Raw genomic sequence first — 17641 nt, 5'->3', positions numbered from 1 at the left:
AAAAATAAAATATGGGCTGCTACTCACAGTGCCCAGAGTGTACTAAACGTAACATACTTATAGTTGCTCTGCCGTTGGCTGCTCTGCCATTGCCTATTGCCTAGCATTTTCCTGACATCCAATTGGCTCTACTATTTGTGTATCTCAGCTTCCGTGCCATTCGCCTTTGGGCCATGAGTTGTTCCGACAGCTTTACGTGCGTGTATTACCTTATTTTGATGCATGTATCTCAGCTTCCGTGCCATTCGCCTTTGGGCCATGAGTTGTTCCGACAGCTTTACGTGCGTGTATTACCTTATTTTGATGCATATTTATGCTTTTGGTGGGGGCTTTGAACGGATTACAGCATTTACATGGAAAATGCTTTTCAGGTTAAGAAACTACTTCCAGAACCAATTAATTTTATAAGCAGAAGTAACACTGTGCAAGTTCATAACATTTTTGGCCATGAAGGCCACAACTGTATACCAAATGTTAATACTGTAATTAGGCCACAATTATAATATTATTATTAATCATGATTTTTGTATATATATGTTATTTAAAAAAATTATCAAAATTATAAATTAATACTATGTTAAACAAAATCAATATGAAAATGAAAAAGAACTATATTCTGGATATTCCCCCCAATAGCAAACTAAAGTTGATATATACTGGACTGTCTCAGAAAATTAGAATACACAATATTCTAATTTTTTGAGACAGTCCTGTGTATATATACAGGACTGTCTCAGGAAATTAGAATACACAATATTCTAATTTCCTGACTGTCTCAGGAAATAGAATATTGTGTATTCTAATTTCCTGAGACAGTCCTGTATATATACACAGGACTGTCTCAAAAAATTAGAATATTGTGTATTCTAATTTCCTGAGACAGTCCAGTATATATATATATATATATATATATATATATATATATATATATATATATATATGTATATATATTACCTAAAAATGCCGTTACGCTTGATAACACACATCACTTAAAAGTTAGGATTTTTTCCCACGTGTTTCAATTGAATTTCTCTTTGTGTCAAGCCATTTTTAAGTTCTAGTTAAGTTTTAAGTTAGTCTAAACTGTAAGTCCTGATAGGATTTTGAGTTTTTGCAGTGTTCAAAATAAATGTATGATACAGGCTGTATTGGAGCACATTAGGGACCAGTGCTACTTGGTGTTTTATCCAGCAATGACTACTGAGCTAAAATTGATAGTTAGCATGATAAAGTTTTTATTTTACACCCTCATCACTCCACAATGCTATGTTATGTTAAAGCCTGTATGTAAGACACGTTAGCCACGCATCGACAGTGGTCATAATTAATTGAAACCTAGCCCTCCGCAGGGCTAACTTTACGTGAGCTAGTAGCAACAGTAACGTTAATCTTATTTATTAGCGCTTAGCGCTCTTTACTAGCGCTTAGCGCTGTACTGCTTTAAGATGGCGGCTGTTTAATAACGCTGCCCAGACGCGGCCGAGTCTGTCATTGCCCATCTAGTTCAACATACATGTGATCTTTATGAGACGCATCAGACGCTAGCTGTTACCAACGTAGCATCGTGCGGGCTAGTATTTGGCAACGTCGGCGTCGTTTGTGGCGGCTGTCAGCTGCAGTAAGTTTTTTTTTTTTTTCCTTCTTCCTCTCCGCACGTGACAGCGCGTTGTCCCGCATTAAAAGTAGTCCGAGCAAAACGTGATGCTTAGAGCTGTCAAAATAAACGATTACTCGAGGTGAATAAAATTACTCGGATCAGTTTTTAAACTCGAGTTACTTGAGTTGCTCGAGTACTCGTTTCAGCTCTAATATATATATTTTTTTTTAATTACATATTGCCTGGCAGTGGCAACAATAAACATCCAGTTTATTTAAACTAGGAGGAGCAGTTGTGAATACTCAAGCTACGGTGCCATTGGCGGTGCTAGACGTCCAATCCATTTTGTCTGGGAGGGCTTATTGCAGACCCACATTACTCTTTTAATTATTTGACAACTTCTCACCACAGAGTAAACATACAGGCAATCCTTCCGCATTGGCATGAATGAAAATGATTCGGTCCAAGAAACGTTGAATCGTCAGTTATTTTAATCTTTTTCCCTTTCGGATCCATGGTCCATCACACATCCGCCGGTTTGTTTACAATAGCCACCTGCCTGGCATCCCGCCCTGATGATAGAAACGTGTGTCGCAGGCTATGACGCAAATCTTCGTTGGACAGAAATGTTGAAATTTTATTTATTCTATACATTTTACAGAATTGGAAAACTATATGAATGTTTGTGTCATTTTTGTCCTCCTACAGAAATGATATCAAAACAAGAAAAAACATATTTCCCTCAACCATCTTTTTCCATTTTCAAACATTTTTGAAAATGCTCCAGGGAGCCACTAGGGCAGCGCATGCTGCTCTCAAAACACAGAAACCCGCGGCTCTCAAAACACGGGTTTCTGACACCTAACCTAACCTAACCTAACCTAACCTAACCTAACCTAACCTAACCTAACCTAACCTAACCTAACCTAACCTAACCTAACCTAACCTAACCTAACCTAACCTAACCTAACCTAACCTAACCTAACCAGAATACCTGTAATGAATAATAGAACATAATGCAAATTGAAAAATAATATACCTTAACTTCTCTCTCAAGGTGGTGCCTGTCGCCTTTTTTACTCTTCGTGACACAAAAACGCGAATAATCTAATGTGCTACTAATGTAGTGAACCCTATGTGTGGGCTTCAAAAACTGTATGAAAAAAAACACGATGAGGCTAGGCTCTTTTGGCAGAGACATCGAGCCCGCTACTTAACTATAAGACTGGTGCACCTGTGCGCGACATCATACTGCGACACCCAAATTGAAACCTCATCAACAATAGGCCAATAGAAGGACAGAATTCATTTCCAGAAGCATGATGAAAAAGATAATGAGCAGTCAGGTAGCAGGATCTTAAGACGCGACATTTAAAAGCATAAAGTATATGCAAATCTTTTACAGTACTGTACTGTATATTTTGCCTCTTGTAATCTGAAATTTCTTTTGTAACAAGAGGCTGTATTTTCTCGTTGAGGTGTGTCGTAACAAAGCCTGTCGCAATATGCAATAATTCCATTTATTGCACGATAAATAAAAATGAAGGCGGTAATTTTTCCGCTGCGATTTATCGCCTTGTGTGCATGTGCGTGCGCGCGTGCGGCAGACGAGCTGTTAAAAGTTCGGCTTCCTTGTTACCAACTACTCAAAATGCATCTTCGTTCCAGGTCCGGCAAAAAATAGCGCCGAAGCCAATCGTTCCCATTATATCCTATTGTTCAACGTATACCTGCCGCGTCAGTGCTCCGGATTGCCTGCGGACTATCTCCGGTGTGCCGGTGTTGTTGACGTGTGGGCTCTCCAGTCAGGGGTGACAATTCACGTGGGGCGGCTATTTTTCAGCACGACACCGGAAATTTACAACAAAGTCCACCAAAACATTGTTACGGATGTGGCTGCTACGAACAACCTCGCTTTGACAACGGACAGCTGTGCTTCAAACTCGTCCTGTTTATGAAAGTCGATTGTCATATGCCGCGTTGTGCAGAAATGTGCAGTAATGAGCAGACGTGACTTCTGTGGTGTTTGCTAACTTTTTTAATGCGCGCACACACTAGATATCATGAAATAGATGTGCTACGTCCCATGCCATTGGCTACGTGAGCCCAGAGTGATTATGGGACACGTAGTCCATATACTACATCGATTAATTATAAACCGCCATGACTGAACGGAAGATAAGAAGGCCAAATCAATCCACACCAGTGACTATAGATAATGCTGCAAATATTGTAAACTCAGTACGTGACACAGATGGATTCGGACCACAAATAGGATGTCTTGCTCATGTAGAAAATCTAGCTGCTAAGAGAGCTGTAGCAATCAACAGTGTGCCCCGCCTCACTTTACAAACACATGGTACCCGCGGGTTATTAAAAGTATTAAAAATAAATTGAATTTAGTTTTCCATTATTAAAGGTATTAGAAGTATTAAATTAGCTGTTTTAAGTCTGGAATTTTTTCACCGTGGTCTTAATTTTCAAGAAGATCTCAGTGCAACCTAAATTATACCCGTGACAAAGTTTTTTCGTTTTTTAAAAAAATCCATTTCGAAGATGACGCATAGAATTTTTACGATGCACTGCACTACAAATCGAAATGCAACTCGTGCGTGCCAAACCCCCACACCCGGCAAAACGGAAAATCCATCCACCTCTGCATCAGGAATGCGTCCGTTTGTCGGTGGAACGAAAACCCTGCAGGCGGAAGTATTGTGGATTCTGAACACCAAAACAGACCACCATTCATATACTTCAAATGAGTCCATTGGTGATCTGTTTCGGATATTACGTCATTTTTGGTCGGCATCGGCTGTCACAATGTTGGTCATATTGCGCTTTGTTCCAGAGTGAGTGTTCCCGATGTCGTAACCGTTTTGTAACGAATTTTCAGTTGTCAGGAAAAAAAAACGCATATTTTCTTAATGTTTAAATAGTCTACATATTTTTATGATCATGCACTTACACAATGAAATAACGCTGGAAAAGTTTGTTAAACACAATGTTGGTCAGATCGTGTTTTTTTCCGGAGGGAGCATTCCCGACTTCGTAACTGCAGCCAATTTAAGCTCATCAAGACTTTAAGATAGAGGTAAAATCGGGCCTAAAAAGTCCAGCCCGACCTGAACTGGTCCGCGGGTATTAAAGCCCGACCCGCGTTTTGTGTGATAACATTTGTGACGATGTCTGCATAAAAGCCTGTCTTTTATAACGAATTCTCGGTTGGCAGAAAAAAAAACGCACATTTTCTTAATGTTTAAATAGACTACATATTTTGATGATCATTATAAATTTATTTACACAACAAAATAACGCTGTAAAAGTTTGTTAAATATAAATAAAAAGATGCGGTTTTGCGGACTCGCAGAGGGGAAGATTAAAAAGGGCATATAGGCACGCTCTGGCTCTGCAATGACCATACAGCGCCTTCTTTTTTTTAATCCAAATTATTTATTTTATAACAAGTATTCCTTAGTTTATCATTCATACATCGTTAATATATAGTTATTTCAAAAAGTTAGCGAGAAAGAACCCTTGCCCGGACCGACGTAATAATTGACATTTTAATTTTGGTTATGTTTTCAGTTTAATTTAGCTGTTTCCAGCTTGCTATGTTTATAATTGCGCTGTTTGTTTACCAGTTTTTCTTTTACTGTGAAGAGGGAGGAAGTTACATCGGCCGCCGCTATGATATATAAGTCATTAGCCATCTGCTGTGACCCGGGAATTTAACGCCTGCTTTCACGCCCACTGCTTCCCATGTCAGTCGACACGGGAAATTGTTTTCACACACAACTGCTGCACGGTTAAGTCACGTGATATTCCCGTTGTTTTGGAGTATGTGATAGGGGCTCAAGTTACATCCAGATACTTTAGGTTGCAGTTTATGGGTCTTGCGAAGGCAGTGGACCTGCTTAAACATTTCGGTTTGCCTTTCGAATGAATGTGAATTTTGCCGTTTTAACTCAAGAGTTAGCCATGTTCACTGGGGTCTTGCCAGGTGCACTACGGCTAGCCTGTTACAGAAGATGGCTGGTCTGAGTCTTGTCCTCCTCCTCTTTTTGTCCATAATTATTGTGTGCGTGTGTGTGTTTAAAAAAAGTCTGACAGACTTTACAATGTTACTTTAAATGTGTTTTAATTGTATCTTCAATATATGTGCATTCTTTTGTTAAACACAATTAGTAATTGAGGTTGAATTTGATGTTCACTGCTTTATTTAATATGATTCAATATGATCTAAATAATGAGTGCGAGAAAAGTTAATTTTCAGTTGAAATGGCATTAAAAAAGGTCTTAAAAGTCTTGAATTTAGATTTATCAATCCTGGGGGGACCCTGAAACAGTAAAGATTGTTCTCAGCACTTTTATACAAAATTTCTTCAGATCAATAAGACGTAAACACATAAATATTATGCAATAAAATGCATGTTTATATGATGGCAATTTAATTTTTGCTTGTTAGCAAAAAAAATAATAATAATAAATAAAAAAATACAAAAAAATAAAAAATACAATTGCATTAAATGTTTTGAATCGGATCGAAAATCGTGTTGCCCGTACTGAACCGTGACTTAACTGTATCGTTGCATCCCTATGGAACACCATAGCAGAAGCTATCAGGGGAAAAGTTTTTATTTGCCTAAATGCTTAAGTTAATTTTTTCTTGAAAAACACATTTTATTTATTCTGTGTTTCTTTGCGGTATTAATATTGTTGTCTTTTACTTAAGAGGCATCGTCTGTTTTTAGTTGTGATTTCTTAAGTATTTTTGAATTTAAGAGTAAATATTTATCGCGTTTAAATAGGCGTATTTGATCTATTAATATATACTGTATTCTCACTGTGTTATTGTAAATTGGCTTAAAAAAAAAATTTGAGGGGGCACAATAATATCGCGTATCGCAATAATTTATGAGATAAATTATCGCACACTAAAATTTGTTATCGCGACAGGCCTGGTCGTTACCTGAAATTTTCATTTGTAGAGACGTTCGTAAGTAGAAGTGCCGCTGTACTGCATTTGATTCGAAAAAGTTGAGATTTAAAAAGCCAAGTTTCCTACCTTGGCAGAGGGAGATTCCACAAGCCACCAAAGAATAGCTCGTATTCAATAGGATGACCTGGTCCTTTTTCAGGTGGAAAGCAGGCTGGAAAGTGGGAAAGGGGTACACCACCTGATACCTGCTGTTGAGGACGTAACCGTGCTCCAGACACTCACCACTTTCTGCAAAGATCCACATGACAATTAGAGGATACAGGCTGTAGGAGCGAGCACAGCGGAGAAGTATGCTCGTACTCCTTTACCATTGCGTACTGATGTGGACAAAGGAAGTGCGCAGCATTCATGGCAAGGGTGAGGGGGCGGCATTGAGACGATGGTGATGTAGATATCTCTGTAGTTCTCGGCGCTCATCAAGTTCATCAAGAGAGAGCTAAATAGGTTGTAACAAGTAAGCGAATAGGATTACTATTAACTAAAGGATGAATCAACTGAATCACATTTTGTAGCTACAGGGTGATCAGAATTCTGTCTTACTTAAAACCAAAGATGACAATTTTAGACTGGTCATATGGCCACCCGCACACAGTTAGATAAAGGTCATTGTAGATTTCCTCGCCTGCAAACAGTCGCACATATTGGACCTGGAACAAAAATAAATGCGGTTGACAAAAACATTGTTGTTTAAAGAAAACATATCAAATTTGATTGTACAGTAGCATGTAGAAGTCCAAGATACTGTTGAAGAAGTATTTTACCTGCTTGAGTCTACTGTGAAGATTAAACTCCCACCAATATAAATGGTAGGTGTAGAAAGAGAAATCATCATCCTCTCCACAGTCCCTGGTGTAGGAGAGAATGTAGCGGCCACACTTGGTGAAGCCAAGAAAGATATGCCTGAAACCAATAAGGGTACGATAATAAATCCCTATTGGTTATTGATATGGTCCCGCAAGGAATCAATATATCATTTCAAAAACACGTTACTGTTTTACAGAGTGACCTCCAAAAAACAGGCCCCAAATTTGCATAGGTGTCATTTCTTGATTTTCATTTTTGCATAAAAAGAGACTGCAGCTAAAACTAGTTTATTATATTATTTAATATGATGTTCTGAAAAAAAAAAATACAGTAGTTAAAGCTATAGCCTATCAAAATTTGCGGCTTGTGGTAACGAGTTGCCACCAAAATTTTCCACTAAAACAGTGTGTCTGTGAACTCATTGGCTGCTATTAACGGCGAGGGATGTCCAATTCATCCCACCTTCCGACTCACCAGTGTGTCATCTCCAGTCTCCGTGAAGGCTTGCACACACAGTAAGATTTGTTTTCTTGGCGAGAGATGTGAGGAAATGCAATGTTGCTTTAGCCTTTAAAGGTCTGAGCTGAGTGATCATCACACACTAAATGTAACTCGTAGCGTTAGCATAGCATTTGCTTTCCCAATAGGCTTATGCTAACAGCAAACCTCCTCTTAAACTGTCGGACAACATGGTGTCCAGGTAAGTATAACTAATTGAAAATATTGTAATATAATGTTTTCCTGATGAGTGTGTATAGGCTAATCACCAAGTTTGCGTTGTCCTTGCAGACACTACAATATGCATTGTTTACATTTCCATCTAGAAATAGCGTGCTTTTCTCTTTAATAGGTGTATCGTAGAATTGTTTCCTGACTCGTATTGATAATTACTATTTTGGTATTAGTGTTGCACAGATATTAGTACCGGAAGGTGGTCCGATATAGCATTAAAATGCAGGCTTCGGTACGGTATCGGTTTGTACTGAGAAATAACGCGCTGATGTTGTGCGTATGTACTAAGAAACAGCAGCAGCATCAGAAAAAGTTTTTATTCTTGTGTTTTTTTTAACATGAGCCTATACTTTAAATGGTGGATAAATGTACATGTTAAACATTAAAGGGATCATCTGTTTTTAAGACAAGTAATTCTTAAAAGATACATGTTAGTATGAGTTATGATAATTTGATATTAAAACCCCTCTTAATGTTTTTGTTTTAATAAAGTTTGTAAAATTATTTTAAGTGATAGGTCGCCATTCTTGTTATGTCGCAGTGCGTGACGTCACTGGTCCCGCTGCAGAAATTCCAGCGTGTCACTCGTTAGCTTTCTCAACATGTCGTCAGTTCTACCCTTCCTATTTGAACCAGATCTGAAAAGTGAAGAGAAGGACAGCACTGTCGGTCGTTCACAAGACGAGCTTCAGGGAAAAAATGCGTGCAGCAAATACCTGATAACACAAAAGTTGAGCAAAACTGGTGATGCGAGAGAGTCCTGTTGGGAAGTCCGGTTGGAAGCGAGAGTGTATGCTGTCCGGTTTTATTAGCAGATATTCAAGGTAAGCATATTGCGTTTTCAAACTTATCCCAATATAATTATGTAGACTGTTAGCATCCAGAGCTGTCGTGTGCTTACAGTACAAGCCAAAGAGCACACCTTGTGTAATCCATGTCTTGTACATTGTAACGGTGGTAGCTAGGATACGTGTATAAAAGCACCAAAAAGGGGAGAATCTTCCACTTATACACACTTTTAATTACAAAAGATAATATTTCCACCTTGACCACTCACTTCACTCTCCTTGTTTCCATTTGACTGGAAATTGCATCCAAAAGCACCACATCGTGGCATTTTACTTCGCGAGTTTAGGCAGCAATAAGCAATTGTTGAACACGAAAGATACCAATGACGTCATCACTGCGAGCCCACAAACCATGGCGCCAACTAACGGTCAAAATATGGACTAAATATTATAAAATATTGCCATTGTTTTAACATTTTATGTGTTTCTAACAACATATTTTAGTTAGGGGTGTCAAACGATTAAATTTTTTAATCGAGTTAATTACAGCTCAAAAATTAATTAATCGTAATTAATCGCAATTCAAGCCATCAATAAAATATGCCATATTTTTCTGTAAATTATTGTTGGAATGGAAAGATAAGACCGAGACGGATATATACATTCAACATACGGTACATAAGTAGTAAGTACTGTATTTCTTTATTATAACAATAAATCAACAAGATGGCATTACCATTATTAACATTCTGTTAAAGCGATCCATGGATAGAAAGACTTGTAGTTCTTAAAAGATATATAAAATATATAAATATATAAATAAATAAAATATATATTTATAAAAATTTATAGAAAATAAAAGATAATAACTAGTACAAGTTATAGAAATTTTATATTAAAACCCCTCTTCATGTTTTCGTTTTAATAAAATTTGTAAAATTTTCAATCAAAAAATAAACTAGTAGCCCGCCATTGTTGATGTCAAAAATTGCTTACACAATGCTCATGGGTGCTGAAGCCTATAAAATCAGTCGCACCCAAGCGCCAGCAGAGGGCGGCAAAACTCCGAAAAACACAACAAGTGCACCTTTCACTTTGCAGTCCTTTTTGCTGTCCTTTCTGTTTGAGCAGGGCATTTGTGCGATAATTGTGTCAAATATTTTAACGGGATTAATTTTTAAAAATTAATTACCGCTCGTTAACGTGATAAGTTTGACACCCCTAATTTTAGTACAAGAGAACAATTGTGGTTTATTAGAGCCTACATGTATTTAAGTTAGAGGATCACTTTAATACTAGCCAAGATTTGAAGATTTATGAACACTGACATGAGCGTCTATAAAGATGTTGGCTTTGTCAGAAAGGGTGGGAAAGTGGGAAAGTGTAAAATAGAATGCTAGTGAACTTGTGTTCTCTGTTGGCATAAGTGATTAGTCCATGAGCTAAGCTATTGTACTAATGTTGTTTAATTGCACTGATGTTTTGTCCTTTGAGAGCATTTTAAAGGGAATCCACCGATAGAAAGACTTGTAGTTCTTAAAGATAAAACTTTATTATTATTTATTATTAAAATAATTTGATATTGAAACCCCTCTTGATGTTTTCTTTTTTACACAATTTGTAAAATTAGTTTAACTAGTAGGTCGCCGTTGTTGTTGAAGTCGCAAGGCGTTGACGTCACATGGTTACGCTGCCGTGTTTCCAGAGTATGACTCTAGAGACAAACATGTCATCTGTTCAACCCTTTCAATTTGAACCCGAGGAACATTAATGAGCATGACAGCTAGGCATGGAGGAAGTCGGCGTGATGTCACGATGACGTCACCTCGCTTAGCAACGTGTCGCCATTTTGTGAAGGGGGTACGCACAGCTAAACATTCCATAGACAAACGTCTGAAAATCATATATTTCAGGGGTGTTTTGCGTCTTTTTTCCGAAAAAAGTCTTAAACTTGGCTTACTATTATCACGAGTCACTGCCAACAGACGCGAGGAGGCGATGCAATTTAAAATTAGCATTTACTGGCTTACAAGGCTGCCGATACAAAGTCGCAGCTGATAGCTGGATAAACAAAGGAATGGCCTGCAGTGGAGTTCGGAAACATCTACAACTACCTCATAAAGTCACCCAGTAAGTTGACCTTTATCATTTACGTGGAATTTGTACTGTGTGGAACTGCGAAAATTGGCAGTATATACGAAGTGATTATTTCTGCCGTTACCGGTAATTCGCCTCCAAGCGTTATTTAGCCGTCAATACGTCACGGCAAAATGACCAATTTCCACCAGGCCAATAATATACCGATTGACTAATCAGAGCAGTTCACTGCAAAAGAAAAAAAAAAACGCTTTGCGAGTTGCCGGTTAAGGTAAAAATAACCACTGCCCAGTCTATTGAATCGTAGCAGCTAATTGGGGCAAAAAATAATCGATTAAACTCACCAGTAATAAAATGTCGGCTGCAAACGTAAATGTGCTTGGATTTCGGTTCCCACAGGCGAAAATAGTCCATGGAACCGTCTTATATTACTGTTCCTCGATTAATTGCGCTCAGCCATTTGTTTATCCTTTTTTTCTCACGTGGAAGAATGAAGAACTTCAAATGCGGCTTTGAACTCTTCCTTGTGTCACAACCAAGCAACTTTTAGCCATTCCGACGGAAAAAAGACGGCAAATAAGACAGAAGTTCAATGCGTTTGTATTATAAGTGACTCGTCTTTTACCCCATTGTCAATATGGAGACGCTTTGTTGTGGCTGGTGACGTCATTAAATTCCCGGATGTCCGACTGCCTCTATGTGGCGGTATGAGATTCTGACGGTATGATAACCTTAAGCCAAAATATCATGGTTTCATGGTATTGCAATTACATCTCTAAAATGTGTTACTTTGAGATATCTGGGTTTTAAAAAAAAAAGGTAAAGTTCACTCTCGTAGCTGGTGGGAAACGTTCATGACAGTGTTTAGTAGCTTTTATATATGTATAAAAGTGAAATCATATTGGAGGTATCGCTTACTCGGCAGCCACCCTCCGCAAACATATTTATATGTCGGTTGGCCCTCCTCCTTTAAGCCGGGGCCATCTGTAACTTTTCTGTTGTCGAAGTGTTATAGTAGCGGCGATTAAGTTTTCTTTTATGGGGGAAAAAGTTCAGGAGTTTCACCTCCCCCAGCCATCGTGGAGCACAGCTGACTCACTGACACTGAGCAACAACTGGTGGGGGAGGGTTGAGCCTTGCAGCTGCTAGCAAGGGATTTCTCCCTGCATTTTTGAGACATAAAAAATAGCTAATACTGTAGGAACGGCACGAACTGAACATTTTTGCGCTTTTGAAACCGTGACGTTTTCATACCACGGCATACCTTGAAACCGGTAATCGGCACATGTCTAATGACAGCACCATCGATTTCACAAAACGAGCAGCAAAAGCAAAATGAACAGGAAAGATTGGATGAGACGAGACGAGAGTAGGAAAAAAAAAGTGTTTTGCCGAAATGTGCTTCACCGGCGAAACATCCTACAAGAGGCGAATTTGACACCCAAAGTACTACCGTGCGCTTTCAGCTTGTTTTGTTTTGATGCATGCAGACAGAACATACCAGAGATGTCTTAAGAAAATACTTAAATGTAGTAATATCAAAAGGGTGGTTTAAATATGCCTAAATATGACTAATGTGGTCAACAGATCAACAATCTGCTTTAAAGCTGCCACAAGAAAACACAATGCTTAGAAGTATGACAGGGAAACATGCAAAAAGTATTTTGATGCAATGAAAAGGTAATAAAAGACTCATAAACACAAATAATAAGTACTCGCCACTTTTAACCGATGAGTGCATGTGTTGGACGTCTCTCCGCGTAGAAAGAACTGCATTTAGCCGGTAGTATTGACAGTGACAATCTACAACATCACCCCGAGTGTTCATTGCAGGTGTAAAAACATGGCGGCCTCCGTAGGTCAATACATGTACTAAATATTATACATTTTTAAATCAGTGGCAATATTTTATGTGTTTCTAATAACATATTTTAGTAAACGAGAACAATTGTGGCTTATGAGATCCTGCAAGTCTTAAGTCCGAGGTTCCCTTTAAGTCTCAAGTTTTTGAGGTGTTCATTCATTTATTGCTAATCATAACAGGTAGACACAAAGGCAATTTGACCAATCCAGAATAACAAATTATTTCACATTCAAGTGAGTAATTTGGTGCTTAAAAGGCGGGGAAAATAATCTTTTACATGTTTTTACAAAATGTGGTATAGGTGCAGTATCACAGACAGGTAACAGAATCTGTATTGGGAGCCAAAAAATGGTATTGGTGCAACACTAATCGCTATATGGAGGGATATATACAGTATGTACCCCGTTTGATTCCTGAAAAAGATCATATGGCAGAAAACACCCAGGTGACTTGAAGTTCCGCTCTGAGACCCCCAATTTGTTTATGGGTGAAACATGGTAATATAACAGACATCAAGGAGTGGTCGAGATGTTCTTTTTCATTTACACTTTTAAATGTTGTTTTTCAATTTTTCTTTGGATCAATTATTTATCATCTAACATATCGGAGAAAATGTGTTAGTAACAAGAAAGAATACAATTAAACGATAGTTATGGGGTAAGATATCCTTGACTTTTTACAGACACCATTTTTTACATTGTGACAATTTGTTTAAACGTTTAAAATATGCGGGTGAATAATTTTTTGAAGTTGTTTTCGTTTCGTTTTGTAAACGAAATATTAGACATCAATTAATGATTCTAAGATAAATATGACATTTTGAATAATAAATATTATTAATTACCTAGGTTTTATGGCTGGGTTGAAACAAAAGCGGTTGTGCAATGTCTGTAAACGGGGGTTTTGAGGGTACAATGGACAAATTAAAAATTGTTTGGGGGGGGGGGGGGGGTAATGTGCCATGAATCTGTTATGGCAGCATATAGACATATTGTTCATTCAAACACAACAGTATTTTTGGCTTAAAATACAGCAGTTTATTTTAAAGAGGCTTGCAAGAGCAGAAACTGCTTTTTCAGTATTGTCTGTGTTTTCCGCCATATACATATAATCGTTATCGTGAGCCTTGTACCGCAGATCGTATCAGGAGGAGGTACCCACTACTAGAAATCAAGCAGGTAATTAATGCACCGATTGTGTTGTGTTCATCTACACTATTTGTTCAAATGCAATAGTGGCAAATAGTGAGGGGATGTAAAAACAACAAAGGCTTACCCTGCTCTCAGGTATTCTTCACTGACAATGTTCTTTAATGGAACACACACACGAGGAGGGAGCTTTCTGAACAGATGCTGAGAAAACTGTCCTGAAAGCTAGATAATAGAACAATAAGAGCAGAACGGGTGTTTGTTAGCGTCTTTATTGACTGAGACAAGATGGACATGACTCAAAATAATACTAGGGAGCTCTATTGGGATGCCTTTTCACGTCTTAAGAAGTTAAAGCCGAACCTGCTTTGAACTATTCTCTTCTGTTAATTCGCTAACGAGCTAAGTAGCAGCTCCAAGTTAGCTTCGGTCACAGATGAAAACAAGGATCCACGTATCATATTACTAAAAAAATATATTGCAGTTCTAAGTATTGTAAATATCCAGCATACCTTCCCTCGCACGAGAAGTTTAACGATGTGGTCTTTGTATCTTCTTTGTGTTTTGTGCTTGCTATTATCCTGTCCTGATTTCGCACTAGGCGCCATCTCTGACTGATCTGTACTAGTTTGTGTTTAGGTCCGGAGGTCGCTGATTGGCTCGCTTCAGCACGAGACCCTACACCGGGACAATTTCCCTGGACTTTTCGGCCAGGTATATGCGGCAATATTCATCCTCAATCTGCACCATTCTCTATTCTTTGTTCATTTTAGCTCATCCCGCAAGAGACATGTAGAAAAGTCGAGTACAACAACAGAGGAAAGAAGAGACAAACGCTCGGGGAAATAACGCAGCATTCAAGGAATGTGGGAAGTCGGACTGATCCAACTCGGATGGTGCGACATCAAAACGTTCCAAGCAAATGAAAACGTTAAAGATGGCTGATCACGACAAGTTGTTTTTTTTTTTCCTTCATTTTTTATTTTGGCCATCAAAAGACATTTTGACCTCCACCAAACCTGCCTTTTCGTAAGCGATGAAATAGTGGAGGAAAAACGACAGCTGAGGTATAGCCTACACTGTAAACTACACTTCTATTAGATATTTCTTTATGAGAAAAAAATACATGGACCCAGCCCCGACTTCACGACTAGGACCTCTAGTTCGAGTGGCGTTCCAATGACATTTTTCCTGATCGGGGGTACGAAAATTCTGATTTCCCACCTCCATCGAATGCAGCATAAAACGTTTATTCCTCGATGACGTAAATTCGCGAAGACGTCGATTAAATAAGACGTCACGTCGCTGACGTATTTAACCCTTTCAGGGACAGAGGTGGTCACGACAGTGGACAGCTATTCAAAGGGTCGCTGGAAATAAGTCAGGGATGAATCAAGGAATCACCCCAAATATTAATGTTGCTAATTATAAACTCCAAAAGTTATCATTCTCTTAACTCATTCAGTGCCAGCCCAGGCCACAGAGTACGTGTTGTGGTAGCCAGGGCTATCAAGAGACTTGCAGGGGCAAGAGACCATTATAGGGCCTCCCAACCCTGCCACCGGCTTGTCACGACAACATACGCAGTACTTTTAATGCTTTGCGAGCAATGAAAGTGTAAATTTTCAAATAATTTGAGATGGACAGTTAAATTTAACAGACCGTAATGTGATGTGACACAATATAAACAATTTCTATCCATTGTCCCATGTAGGCTACAATACAAAACAACTGAGAGTGCTATGCCTGCCTGCTAAGCAACAAAACAGTATAACTAAACAACCTGTATTGCCCCGTCCACATCCCTGGGGTTATCAAGCCCTCAAACAGTGATGCGCCTAGATTTTTTGATAGCAAAGTCATCTATAACATCAGTGAAATCCAGTTTTTGAGCAAGCTCACGCCTAATGGAGAGCATGGCTAGGTTGTTAAGCCTGCCCTGTGATATGGTGGAGCGTAGGTAGTTTTTCATTATTTTCATTTTACTGAAGGCTCGCTCTCCTCCAGCTACAGTCACTGGCAAAGACAAGAAAATACGTAGCAGTGTGCTACGCGTGTGCACGTGTGTAACAGTGTGCTTCGTATTAGCGTTTGCTATAATACATAGTGGTTTGTAAATAAATCCAGCAGCTGGACCAGAGTCTGTTCAACCTCGTGCACCTTCTCCCCACAGATTAACATAGATCCTTGATCTCCCATCACCTTCTCTCTCCTCGGCTTAACGAGAGCAGCATGTCTTGTCATACTGCAGTTCAATATGCTACAAGCGGCCTGTGACAGACTCGAATCAGGCTTTGGTCACGGTGATGGCGAATGTCAACGTTGTGTTAGCAGCTGTTGTTCACTTACCGAAATCACGGTCCACAGCCAACTCTAGCCCCAATTCTCTGACTTCTTGTCCCCCTTTTAAAAACATTTTTCACGTTCACTTCTATGATCTTCATCTCTTTTTTTTTTCTTTTCTTTTCTGCGCACTCGATTTATGACGACTTGCCATGTTTAGAGTTTATAACAATGACAGACTTTAATTTCCCGCTTCAGCGCACGTCCGTAGTGTAGCCTTGAGTGCGCCATAGCGGGTCAAACCATTCTCTGCTAAGACAGAGTGGGTGGGGGGGGAGTAGTTGTGAAAAAAAAAGGGGGAAAAAATATATTTGAAATATTTAATATGTTAAAGTTTTTTTTAGTATATATCGAGTAGAACATAATAATGATAAATAAATAAAAATATTTTTTAAGCACTATTTAGGTAATTGATATTTCCCTCAAAAAATGTGTCAATTCTTTAAAAATGTATTGTTAACTGCAAAATACATGCAGGGAACACTATTACTAATTACACTAATTATTTCGAATGAGGCTGCAGAATATCCTCCTGCATACTGCAAGTTTGAGACCCATGCCCAGTGGCGGTTCTAGGATTTTTCTGAAACAGGGGCCACATTGTAACCCTCATTGGCCAATTGTTGCTGCCATCTTTGTTCAGTGTTTGTTTTGGTCAACAAAGCAATATGCAGATTATCATGCATGTGGCTTTAAAAAATATCCTTGCTTGACAGAAAGATGAACCAGTAAAGTTTGTAATAATTCGTATTTAATCATACACAATCACTTTTTGAAAAGCCATTTTCAACACAAAAAGCAGCATTAATATTTAAAGGTGCACAATGTCAAATTTGCACTTCAATTATTCATAATTAAGCTATAACATTTCAAGACATTAAAGTAAGATGTTTTTTGGAAATACTTAAACGGATCTCAATAGTTAGATTTTCCCATTTTAAAAGACGATTTACGCATCGCAAATTGGTTCCTGTGTTGCTTCTGTGTTCATCTTCCCATCACAAGACCAGTTTCAAGTCTTCACAGCTGCCACAGCTTTGTACTCTCCGTAAACTAAGCCTGTGCCAACTTTTACAAAATTATGTCTACCACTCAAGCAAAACAAGGATTCATTTGCCGTGGTTGTGCTACGTTATTTAGCACAGAAAACGTTGCTAGATTTGTCGCTAGTCACTTTTAACAAAAAAAGTCACCAAGACGCTTCGGAAAGTCGTCAGATTTAACGAGAAAGTCGCCAAGTGGGCAAAACTGCTTATGCAGAGGGCAGAC

At 38.6% G+C, this 17641-nt stretch overlaps 1 protein-coding gene across 1 annotated transcript in view; it reads right to left on the bottom strand.

Moving 5' to 3' along the window:
• Positions 1–14940, bottom strand: part of dcaf15 (DDB1 and CUL4 associated factor 15) — a 30253-nt gene extending 15313 nt beyond the window's left edge. Inside the window, exons 1-6 of the mRNA XM_057843143.1 lie at positions 14542–14940; positions 14157–14254; positions 7358–7496; positions 7137–7243; positions 6905–7032; positions 6663–6824 (exon numbers count right to left, since the gene is read on the bottom strand). Of these exons, the coding sequence (XP_057699126.1) occupies positions 6663–6824; positions 6905–7032; positions 7137–7243; positions 7358–7496; positions 14157–14254; positions 14542–14637 (730 nt within the window). The 5' untranslated portion in view covers positions 14638–14940. The remainder of the gene's footprint in view (positions 1–6662; positions 6825–6904; positions 7033–7136; positions 7244–7357; positions 7497–14156; positions 14255–14541) is intronic.
• Positions 14941–17641: the final 2701 nt, after the last annotated feature.

This window comes from Corythoichthys intestinalis, chromosome 8 (assembly GCF_030265065.1).
Source record: "Corythoichthys intestinalis isolate RoL2023-P3 chromosome 8, ASM3026506v1, whole genome shotgun sequence".
NCBI classification, from domain to species: Eukaryota; Metazoa; Chordata; class Actinopteri; order Syngnathiformes; family Syngnathidae; genus Corythoichthys; species Corythoichthys intestinalis.
This window is presented reverse-complemented; position numbering and strand designations above follow the sequence as displayed.